The 13,061-nt window shown below is 29.9% G+C and overlaps 1 protein-coding gene across 1 annotated transcript; it reads left to right on the top strand.

The window, feature by feature from the left end:
• The first annotated feature begins 68 nt into the window (after positions 1-68).
• On the top strand, positions 69-12,291 carry LOC134718276 (protein SET-like). The gene is made up of 8 exons (XM_063580772.1): positions 69-460; positions 2,194-2,265; positions 4,108-4,225; positions 4,886-5,052; positions 5,499-5,575; positions 6,132-6,214; positions 8,568-8,636; positions 9,817-12,291. Exons 1-8 carry the CDS (start codon positions 182-184, stop codon positions 10,113-10,115), a joined length of 1,164 nt encoding a protein of 387 aa, XP_063436842.1. The 5' UTR covers positions 69-181; the 3' UTR covers positions 10,116-12,291.
• The last annotated feature ends 770 nt before the right edge of the window (positions 12,292-13,061 follow it).

The following is a 13,061-nucleotide window of genomic DNA, read 5'->3' as shown; positions in this document are numbered from 1 at the left end:
TTAAACTTACCTTGATTAGTCAATATTTGGGAAAACACCATCCGGTTTACAATATTATCCAATCGTAATGATTCTTACAAAATTGCAGATTTGTGTATTACACTCGCATTCGCGCAAAATAGATCATATTCAAAATCTAGTGTATACATAAACAAAGTAAGAAAGGTTGAAAAAATACATTATGGCTAATTCTGAAGAGACTGCCCAACCACTTGCCAAAGTACAAAAACTCTCTGAAACCTTGTCAGACGATGCCAATGACGTAGAACAAAGCCTTGATTTTTATAGACAAAAAGCACTGGAAGATATTGATGGTTGTCAGAATAAAATTGATGCACTGAATGAAAAGGCTAGCGAAGAAATTCTCCAAGTAGAACAGAAATACAACAAGCTAAGGAAACCACATTATGAGCAAAGGAATGAGCTGATAAAGAACATACCAAATTTTTGGGTTACAGCAGTATCCTTTTACAAAACTGAAACTAGAACTTTGATTCATTGGGTATTATTGTTTTTTCACCATTCCCTCTGCATTTGGTAACAGGTTATTTGTCGCAATACCAATTCTCATAATTTGGGACTGATTTTTAGTCAATTTTCTCCTGTCAGACTTAACTTTATATTTGTATTAAATGTTGTAAACCTTTATGTACATGTGAAAGAGAATACACCTTATCGCTATTCCCGGCTGACCCTGCCGCTTGAACTTTTGACGCATACAACAATCACTTTTTCATTGTGGCGTCAGCTATTTTGTTTTATGACGTCATAATTTTAAGGGAACCTGTGTGATATCCAGTAATGGCGGACAAATAGCTATAAGGTGTTTGGCACACATGGAGTTACTGATGTTTTGTGTTATATATTTACCATTTTGAGATACAATTAAAATCCACACCTTTAGTCCAGAAAAAGTCAAATCAGCACCAGTGACCTTGTAAATTGGTATCTAAACACATCAGCATCTATTTTATTTTTAAGACCATTCAGCATCTGAAATGTCTGATAAATCATACAATGTAATTTACTTTTAATATCTTCTAAAATTTTGGGTTTATAGGTTTTATTAATTTCTGTATATTTTTAAAGTCATCACATATTATTATGTTTCACTATTGTTTTACCGCTAATCAGGCATGACAGGTAGCAATTGATATTTTTTCTTCAACAAACTTAATAAAAAAACCAATGAACTCAATACCAAAGCTGTTGTTATTTCAGGAAGCCTTGGCTCAAAGACATGTACATGTAAGATGTGTTACCCTTTACCACAATATAGAGTAAAGGATAGATTTGAGTTATCTCTCTTGGAAAAGTGGGATCAGAAGTGCTCCTACATGTACCTTTCAAGTGTTTAATATATGCTGTTTCCACAACTTCACACTTGGAAATCTGGCTTGGGACAAACCTAGAGTAGATATTTAAAAAGAATTATTTTCCCTTGTTCACAATGAAGGAAAATTTAGCCCATATAAGATTTTCCCTCTTGCAAAAATGTATATGAATATGCCTAAATTGTAACCCCCACCAATCTACTGTACTTGTTCACATTCCTTGCATCACATGATTGAGTTGCATAAATTTAGTTATTTCAAAGTCAGTAAAAAATCTTTTCTGTGTTACTGTCCCTGAATGCTTCATAATAAATTCACATTCAACAAACTGTCTTGCCATGTTTGTGAATGCGAGTATCATGTACATTGTAAGTACTACAAATACCTTAATTGCACCAATTTTACAAAAATAAAAAGTGAATGTTTTCTAAGAGACATAGCAAATCATATGTTCATCATTTCTTTCTTTTTACACACATGTCTTTCAACAAAAATGTAGCTACACAAAACTTTTACTTCAAATCAACTTGTGAAGTCTTCAGTGAAGAAGTAAATTTTATGGAAAATCACAGGCAACATCTACAAAAAGTTAACTTTTAAAATATTTCACAAGCAAGACTAGTATGACATACATGTATAGATGTACTTTTTCCCAAAAAGGACAAAAAGCATGTTGTGGCATAAAACTTGTGAATGTGTCATATGACACATGTTACTTAATCATCATACACTTACATGGAGTTCAAGTTCATTGTTTATACCAAATTATACAATGTATCTGTTATACATTGAACAAACATTTTTTGCATGGTATTCTAAAGTAAGCAACCCAGTAATTTATTCCTTAACAGTTTTTCAGTTTGTAAATCATCCACAGATTTCTGCTGTTCTAGAAGACGTAGAAGAAGATTGCCTTCATTATTTAAGTAAAGTAAGTAAATGTGAAATTTGTAAAATGTCATGCATTGGTGAAAATGGAGGGAGTAAAAAAACAACTAAGAACTAGTTTAATCATACCGCATTTATCAATGAGCATGTCCAAAGTCTGGAATCTAGTTAGTTTATACAGAGACATATATAATACAATTGTATTATATGTCTCTGGTTTTTAGTTGTCATTTCCTACCATGTCACATGTGGAGAAGAATCTATTACGCTTCTGGAGCACCTGAGATTCCCCTTTTTTAGTGGGGTTTGTGTTGGTCAGGCCTCTCTGTTCTACGTTGTGGTTTGTATACTGTGGTTTGTATTTTGTACTAATGTTTTTTTTTCTTCAAGGCTTCAGTTTATTTAACTTAAAAATTACTTAGTTAGTAATGTTGCTGTCCTTGAGATTGTCTTTTTCTGAATTTTATGTGTTATTAATTGTTATTCCTTGACTTAGTTTTATGCTTTTATTAGTCCCTTACCAACGAAAGGTTCTTTAAGTTTGCACTCCGTCTGTCTATCTGTCCATCTGTCAGTCCAACATATCAGTTTCCCACACATTAAGTTTGTACTCGGTCTGTTTTGATGCTTGAAGATATTGATTTGACATTTGGTTTAGTGTTATAAATATCATGACAAATTACAGATCAGGTTTGATTTGTTTCAGTCTAATGATTTTGTGAAGTTATATAATTATGGTCCTTGGATAATTATATATATATGTTCCGGACCATATGAGTATTTGGACCATACGCGTATGGTCATGACCATATGCGTATACTCATATGGTCCGACCATATGAGTATACATTGTAATACTCGTTTGGTTATTAACGGGCCAGACCATATGAGTATTTGGACCATATAGGTATATTTTTTTTTTAATTACATTATATAAGTTTCAATAATACAAAAACAATGATGGTTACATGACAAAGTATTATTTTTACTTTCCAGTGACTTCTTGTGTAACAGTTCATAATGCAATTTTTGGAATTTATTTTTTTAAGTCGACATATTGCCATCATTCGTAATAACAAATCGGTAATGACCATCGGTATAAAATATGTTTATTATAGTCTTGACAAGTAAGTAAAATTAAATATGTGAAACTTCTAAGTTTTATTTAGCTAATCTTTTCATTATAATATAATAACAAAATTGCCTATATGATAGCGTCTTTTTAATGAACGGTCATACCATATGAAGAGTTTAGAAGTATTAAAAGTAAACTGTTACAGAGTGTCAATTACCCCGACCATACGCGTACGGTCGGACCATACGCGTACGGTCGGACCATATGAGTATATACCCATATGGTCATGACCATACGCGTATGGTCCAAATACTCATATGGTCCAGAACATATATATATAGTTTTATCATGAAAAAGTTACAGGTTAAGATTGAATTTTGTTCCAATGGGATGATGTTGTGCTGAGTTATGGTTCTTGAACTAATAAAATACACTCAAATAATCAGTTTTCCACACTTTTTTCTGTCTTGCTTGAAGATATGGAATCAAAGATTGTAATATAGTTTTATGAAGACAAGTTACCGATCAAGTTCAAATTTTGTTCTGACCTAATGATTTTATACAGAGTTATGGTCCTTGGACTCTTATAGAATTCACTCAAATAATCAGTTTTCAACACTTCTTTCTGTCATGCTTGAAGATATTGATATGAAGTATAAAATATGACAAATTTTAGATCAAGTTAGAATTTTGTTCCAATTCAATCAATTTTTAACTGGTACATTTTGGTAGGAGACTATTGCCATCATGCATCAATACTTTCAGAATGCTTGTTACAAATAATTTAAGTAATGCATTGGTTTGATTTCAGCTAGAGGTAGAGGAATTTGAGGATATTAAATCAGGATATAAAATCAGCTTTGTGTTTGCTTCAAATCCATATTTCAGCAATACCGTTCTTGTGAAGGAATTTCACTTATCTTTTACAGGTTTGTATCTGATTAAAATATTATTTATCTGCCTTTTTTTAGGTTAAACAAACATATATGTGTGGTTCCAGTTACCCTACTGATCCAACTGTTTAGTCTTAATAGTAGTCTACTCTAAAGATTTTTTTGACATTTTTCATTAAGCACTGTGTAAGTCAGAATGTTGCTCCCATAGACTCAATGTAAAAAATAACCAATAAGTTAAAAAAAAAATTTATTCCTACATGCTTTAACTTTTTTAGATGTAACTGGAACCACACATATTTTATTTGGCATCATGCTCCTTTCTAGTTTAAAAAATCACCAATACCAATCAATTGATTTTAAAGTATTTTTTTTATGTTGTCCTCACAATAAATGCTCATGAAACATTTGCTGCTGGACATTTAACAGCCAATTCAAATACCAATCATTTTTGTTTTATTGAGCCAATCATGGCACCCAGTGCTGAGCACAATAAATGTTACACACAACAGCAATTTATTGTCAGAGTAAATCAAGATGAAAAATACACAGGCAAAAATGAAAGAAAAATTAATATAATGTAGCATCTTATAAGATTAACAATAACATTTTCTAAACAATTCCAGCAAATTTACATGTTGAAAAAACAAATATCTTGGTGTGTGAGCTTAATTGTTTAAACAAATAATTGAATAGGTGATCCAACTTCAAAATCCAGTAAAATAGAATGGAAAAATGGAATGGACATATCTGCAAAAATAAAACAAAATGGAAACAATCGGAAAAGAAAACGAGGTCAGAGTCGAAGCTTTTTCCAGTGGTTTGAAGATAATACTGATCCCTCAGCTGATGACATAGCAGAAGTAAGTACAATGTTAATCCAAAAATTGTTGCAATGTTTGAAGGCCAAAAGATAACAAAAATTGTATTTCTGTATGATTTACAAATGATTTAAAATTGTCTACATAAAAAATAGATTAAAACAAAGCTTTCAGAATTAAATTCTGTTTACAGGATAATTTCAGTTATTTATTTGTTTTGCTTTGAGGGTAAAAATGTAAATATTGTAAAACATTCATCATGTGTTCATTGCATTGTGAATATCAAACAAACTTTTTAAAGACTTTAAGATAGTGATTATGTTTAGTTGACACAATATTGTCATCCATTTTATGACTTTTCCTTAAAAAATATTTTAAGAATGTTGTACTTCTTTTGCAGTCACCAAATCTTTACAAAACAAAAATTATCTTGTATTTAATTACATGTCAATGAATTTGATTTACTGAGACTTAACTATATATTTCAGGTAGTTAAAGATGACATGTGGCCCAATCCATTACAGTATTATTTAGCATCGGACATTGAAGTAGAAAATGGAGTCAGGTTTGTATATGTATTTTAATGTTGAGAACTCTGTATTGACTCTACCAGAACATTGAAATATTTGACATTACATTATTCAAGATGGAGACTTAAAATCAAAATTTCTTTGCTAAAACAGCTACAATATTTATATCATAAATAAAGTTTGATGTTTGCACATTTAATAAGAACTGCAAAAAAAAAAAGAATACCATTAACCATGTTAACAAACTAATTTTTGCGACTTTCAGGAGTAGAGTATAAAAAGAATGGGAATAAAATTGTTGCAAATATGAACATTTTGGATCTTTCCTAATTCAATTAAATCAAGTGAATTTAAAATTTCGGGAAACTGAATTGCTTGATGTTTGCTAGAAAGGGCTAAACATGAAATAAGGACATTAAGTGCACATGAACATATGTGGCTTTACAGTACGTAATCCTTGACCTTAAAAAAGATTGTTGATCCTGCACTTCAGTCAACATTGTGAGTTAATAATATCTTGTTTAATATATAGAGAACTATAAATGGCTCTCATAGTTTTGGTTAAAAATTAGAGATAATTTTTTTCTGTAGTGATGATGATGATGATGACATGGATGATTCAGTGGTTGTATTAGATGAAGACGATGATGATGAGGATGAAGATGGGGACCAAGGTATAATATCAACCTCTTAAGTTCTTAATTTGTTACAACTTAGTGTCAATATAATTTTGGGTCTGTGTGACCATTTGTGCGTCCATTAGTCCGTCTGTTTGCTTCAGGTTAAAGTTTTGTTTTTGATTCAACTTGAAACTAATTACACATGTTCCTTGTGATGATCTTTCAAATTTTAATGCCAAATTAGATATTTGACCCCAATTGTAAGGTCCACTGAACATAGTAAATGATAGTACGAGGGGATCATCTGTATACCAGACACATTCTTGTTTTTTCTGTTAATTTATTACAACTTTGACAAAAATGGATGTAGTTGTATATTAATTTATAAGATGAAGCAACAATGTTAGCCTTTAGTGATAAATTTTGTAACAATTCTTTTGGTGGTAGTTTTGAGCAAGGACCATTATTTTAAATGTATATTGGTTATTTTCTTTCTGTTAATGAAAATTTATATGCTTCACATGGAAGGAACTTTGAAAAAAGATATAACCAACTAAAGAGGCAATGTTAGAATTTCATAAATAGAAAGTATAAATATGACAAAGTTACTTCCCTGTGTCCCATTCATGTTTCAAACAAAGAGCCATTCGTCAATTTATTAAAAATAAGTTGCAGTAATTTCTAAATGTAGAACAATTTATATAAATTTAAATCTGACAATCAAAAGCATTGTTCCAAATAATTGAATAAACAGCTGCACCATGAGCGCATGATACGCCCGACGTCTTATGTGGAAGTTATATGCAATAATCATAAATAGTTTCTGAGAAAGGTTTAAGCAATAACCATATATAGTTTTTGAGACATGGCGTTTTTTTTTTAATAAAAACTAAATATCACTAAAATAAAATTTTGAATCAAAACCAAAAAGTATACAGATCTTTAGATTAATATAACAAAGAAGTGGGTAAAGTTTTAAGCAATATTCATAAATTATTTTTGAGATACGGCGCGACATGTAAAAAAAAACTCACCCTTTTTACAAAATACTCAATCACTCAAAAATAAAATTTTGAATCATCATCAAAAAGTATACAGATCTTAAGATTAATATAATAAAGACATGTGTAAAGTTTGTAGCAATAATCATAAATCTATTTTGAGATATGGCGCGAAATGTAAAAAAAACCCTCCCCCTTTTTTACAAAATACTCAATAACTCAAAAATGAAATTTTGAATCATCACCAAAAAATAAACAGATATTAAGATTAATATAACTAAGAAGTGTTTAAAGTTTTAAGCCATAATCAAGAATCGTTTTTGAGATACAGTGCGACATGTGAAAAAAACACACCCCTGTTTTAGTTACAAAGTGCCGTAAATCAAAAAGTTTAAATCTAATTTTCACCAAAAAAAGTATACAGATCATTTGACCATCATAAGAAACAACTATATTAAGTTTCATGAAATTTGGATAAGTCGTTCTCAAGTTACGGTGCAACATGTTTACGACGGCCAGACGGACAGACAGACGGATGGACACCAGACATGTGTATACCATTATAGGTCCCGTATAAAAACTATTCAATATCCAAATTAGCTGGAATTAGAACAGAAATAGCTTGCTGAAATAAACAATTATGAACAACTACCCACGAAAAGAGTTTCTTAATAGAAACAACAGGAAGGTCATTTTATTAATGCTACAATTTAGTTATAGATTTAATGAAGTTTACCATGAACCATGATCATTCTAACTTACTACACATACAATTATTCCACAACAATTTGACTTCAGCTAACACCTCTTAAAAATGAGTATGCACCACTATATATTGGCTTAAGTCTTGTACAATATTCATGAAAAAAATGTAGCATGTTCCTGTTAATTGGTCTGAATACACAGTTATCATCTTTTGATTTTCATTGTCCACGAATATAGTCCTTTATAGTGTGGACCATGTGTTACTTGCCAATTTTTTCTATACCCCTTTCCAAATTTATTTCTCCATATTTTATGCCTCAAATAGCAAGTAGGGGGCGGGGTTGAAATGACACTGTAAAAAAGATTGGGTCATGAAGTAAAGTGGTGATTTGGTCCAGCTGAAAATGTTTAAAATTATCACTTCTGAAGCTGTCAAGAGAATTTCAAGACCCCCTTAACATAAAATTGTCCATATAAGTTTTCTATGATTTTGATCCAAAATTAGAACCATCACACATTGAAAAAATATTATTGAGAAAGCACATTAAATTTTCATTTATTGTCTAAAAGAAATGCACTACGAAATAACTGTCAGACCAATTAGCAAAAATTACCTTTAATATGCAGTACATTTTCATGTTATGGGAAAAAAAAAAGGAAAAAAGAATCTTCATTTAAACATTATTTATTTTTATCTCCAGAAGATGAAGTATATGAGGTGCTAGATGATGACGATGATGATGAGGAAGAAGTGAATGAATCTATTGATGGTAAGGCTTTCTCTTCATCTATATTTTCACATGGTCCTATATCCTAAAACTTGGATATTTAATCACACAAATAATCAGTTTTCAGGTATTTGTTTTTTAAGCTTAAAGATATTGACCTGAAATACATGTATGTTATATAGTTTAACTCTTTGGATATGTTTTTGGGAGAGTTATTGTCCTAGGGCTTAGAAAATTCACACAAACAATAATTTTTTTCACTTTTTTTGTTAAACTGAAAGATATTGATTTGTTATGTGTATATAGTTTGACCATGACAAGTTTAAGATCAAGTTCTTATTCTGCTCTGTTCAGATGATTTTTTTGAAGAGTTATAGTTCCTGAAAAATAAGAATGAAACAACTCTTTTAGTTAGTTTATTCGCAACAGAAAGTTTTCATACATTTTTAGTTTAAACCTCACATTATATTAGGACTTATATATTTGAATAGGAAATACAACAAATTAATGATTAATTTTGTTCCAGTCAAAATAATTTGTAACAGGTATTTTTGTTACCATGCAATACTTGCAGAATTCTTGTTACAATATAAATATTTGTAGAGCAACAAGACTTGACATAATTGAGTTTTTGTCAGGTGGGAAATGAAATCTTTCTTTATACCAACAACATGGTTGTGTCTTACCGGAAGTTGCAATGATAGTCTCTGAAGCAAGACTAATTAATGGTACATCTGACATTGGCAGCAGTTACAACTTACAAAAAAATCTTTAAATAATTTGAAATTATAGTGTGTTCTGGATTAGTAAAAAATATAATTATAAAAAAATTAACTCTGAGGAATACTTGGTACAGGCATTTTGTTATGTAGAAAATGGTGGATTGAACCTGGTTTTATAGCGCTAAACTTCTCACTTGTATGACAGTTGTGTAAAATTCCATTATATTGACAACGATGCATGAACAAAACAAACAGACACAATAGGTAAAAATGTCACAAATAGGGGTACAACAGCCACATAAACCCCTACCCAAAACTGGTGGTGATTTCAGGTGCTTCGGAAGAGTAAGCAGATCCTGCTCCACATGTGGCACCTGTCGTAATTGAATAAAAGAAGACTTAGCGGATTAAAGAATGAAATATGTTAATTTTAAATCATTTTTACTAGGGGAGATAATTCAGAAATTTTACCATAATAATTATATTGTTTCCTTTAACAGATGATGATGTGGAAGTGTTAGATGACATTGAAGAAGAAATAGCAGATGATGATGTAGAGGAAGTTAATTTAGATGATTCAGAAGAAATAGATGAAGATATATTAGATAATTCAGGTGGAGAAGGAGACAGTAATGGACTCATTGAAATCAAACCTAATCAATCAGAAAAATCTACAGACAGCAAACCATCAGAAAATGTGACAGATGAACAATCTAATAAAAAAGACTCATCGTTAGAGGAATCAAATAAAAACACAGAGGAAAAGACTCAAAATGAAAGTGAATCAAAAACAGAGTAGATGATTGTTATTACTGTTTGTTGTTTTGTACTTTATTATTTGTTTCATTTTATTCATAACTTACATAAGATTTCTCATGGAAGGGTTTCATCTACTATTCAATATTTGTGTAGATTGTTAAAACAAAATACAGGTTAGTGTGAGTATTAATGATATAACTAATCGGTATAACATCTATTCTCTGATTTGTTCATTTTTATGTACATACACTTGTGTCATAAAAAAACAACCAATTACATACAACAAATGTGTTTTCTGCCTAATTGCAGAGATTTTTAAAGTGTGGTAATACAAAATTAAAACTGTTGTAAAACTCATCTTATATTAAAAATTCCTCCATAAATGAGATTGGGTATTGAAAAAAATCTTTAATTTATAATATTCAGTACATTGGAACCAGGGTGGGGTATTATCCCATGTAATGATAAATGAAATCCAAAATTGTAATTATTGGGCATTTTAGTACAATGATGCGAATTTGTTGCTATCTTAAAAAAAGGAATTTTCTATTTGACATATAAAATGACTGGACAACATTTTTTCTGCTAACCTGTGTTGCTATAATTTTTATATATAAACACAAAATTCTAATATCAATTTAGTAGAAAAAAAACCACTTTACACATGAGCCAGCCTATTGCTATTTCAACCCTTGCACATACAATGTAAGTCAAACTACATTTTTGGCACATGTGTCATTCAAGGTCACACTGTCTTTATTTTATTTCAAGAATCATGAAATGAATGACAGTTTAGAATTTTTAGCTCATTTTATCAGCATTGCATCAATAATTTTCAATTTTCTTTTTTTCACCAATTTTTAACAAAACTGACAATTTTATGAGTTTTGTTATTGATGTCATAATTATAGAAGCCTTGCCAATTCATCAATTTTTAAGAAATAGTGGTTTATATGTCATACATTAATTTGAAGTGCATGCTCAGAAAATATAATTAAATATATATTTGAGTATCATTTCTTATAGTTTTTCAAATATAAATTTTTAATGTACAAAGATTTATTTTTTGAACTTTCCTGAATAGAAGTCTGAAAAACAAACAAAGAGTTGTGAATGATAACTTGTTGCCTGACAAAAGCAACAGTAAAAGGCATTTAGAAGTTTTCAGACTTTCTATAAGGATATTTACAAATGTCAATTTAGGTTATGGAAATAGCTATAATAGATTCTATCATCAGCATCATAAAGTTATAGGAATAGTCTGTGGGAGAATTTTTTTAAAAACTTATATAACTTGTATAGAAGATTTCTGTTATCAAGTGATACATATATGTATAGCTATGAGGGAAACTATCCTGGGTCATTCTCCTGAGAACAGGGTTCCTAATAAAAACATTTACTAAAAGTCTAATTTTTATTGTAATACATTTGTAATCCAATTTGAAGATTAATTTCTGGTTTTAAAATGGCAGCAATTTAACTGTAATTGTAATTATAAAATTAGAGAAAACAAATATATTTGAGTATCATTTCTTATAGTTTTTCAAATATAAATTTTTAATGTACAAAGATTTATTTTTTGAACTTTCCTGAATAGAAGTCTGAAAAACAAACAAAGAGTTGTGAATGATAACTTGTTGCCTGACAAAAGCAACAGTTAAAGGCATTTAGAAGTTTTCAGACTTTCTATAAGGATATTTACAAATGTCAATTTAGGTAATGGAAATAGCTATAATAGATTCTATCATCAGCATCATAAAGTTATAGGAATAGTCTGTGGGAGAATTTTTTTAAAAACTTATATAACTTGTATAGAAGATTTCTGTTATCAAGTGATACATATATGTATAGCTATGACGGAAACTATCCTGGGTCATTCTTCTGAGAACAGGGTTCCTAATAAAAACATTTACTAAAAGTCTAATTTTTATTGTAATACATTTGTAATCCAATTTGAAGATTAATTTCTGGTTTTAAAATGGCAGCAATTTAACTGTAATTGTAATTATAAAATTAGAGAAAACAAATATTTTTAGTTGTAATTGAGATTGATTTCAAAGAGAGGAATAAAAAATTGGTTGCAAGTTTTAAACCTTGCATGTCACATATTGTTTTAAATGCATGATATAGGTGTTATTTATTTGGTGAAATATGTCGTCAAATATTGTTGCATTGATATCAATATTTAACTTTTTCAATAAAATGTGAGCCATTTCTCCCTTGTTATGTAGCACTAAATTAGAACCTATGATATTCAGTATTAATTGTATGTTGAATGAATTCTGATTATACCTTGAGATCTACCCTTTACCTATCCATTGTGAAGATATATAAGTCAAAGTTTAACTAAGATATCTAAGTCTTCTTATTATTTAGAAAAGGTCTGTGCAGCAAGTTTTGAGTCAATTTAACTTACATTATTTACATTTCATGACATACTACTTCACCACTCATGTCAAATTGAATAGTTCAATGATGTTTAGCACTATTTTTGCGAACATAATCAAAGTTCATGCTTGATATTACAGTTTAAAGAGCAAGGTACGATAATTCAATTAGAGCCTTTAACATCTCTATCCCAATATACATAATGTCTCCCACTAAATGATTCAAAGTTTGATGATTTTTGCATCTATAACATCAAACTTTAAATAAAAGATACAACATATATAGTAAAGTCTACCTCATCATGTTCATATCTTTTCTTGCATCTAGAAATTGACCATGAGAGTCAGTGTAAAACTTTACAACAAAAGAATTCAGCCTCCCAATTGTGAACTTTTTATTTCTATGTAGCAACATTCCAGCAGTGCCTGCATATCTATAATACTAAAATAATGAGGTCCAATTTGTTAGCTGGCATTTGATTAAAAAAAAGGATCAAAGAATTCAACTTTGTATATTACTTATATAGGACAAGGGTGTTGATTAAAAATTACACCATTCAACGTCCTGTTTTCCACATAATTAATATTACCAATTCTGA

This window comes from Mytilus trossulus, chromosome 1 (genome assembly GCF_036588685.1).
Source record: "Mytilus trossulus isolate FHL-02 chromosome 1, PNRI_Mtr1.1.1.hap1, whole genome shotgun sequence".
Classification (NCBI taxonomy): domain Eukaryota; kingdom Metazoa; phylum Mollusca; class Bivalvia; order Mytilida; family Mytilidae; genus Mytilus; species Mytilus trossulus.
The sequence above is the reverse complement of the archived record's forward strand: the minus strand, read 5'-3'. Positions and strand labels throughout refer to the sequence as shown.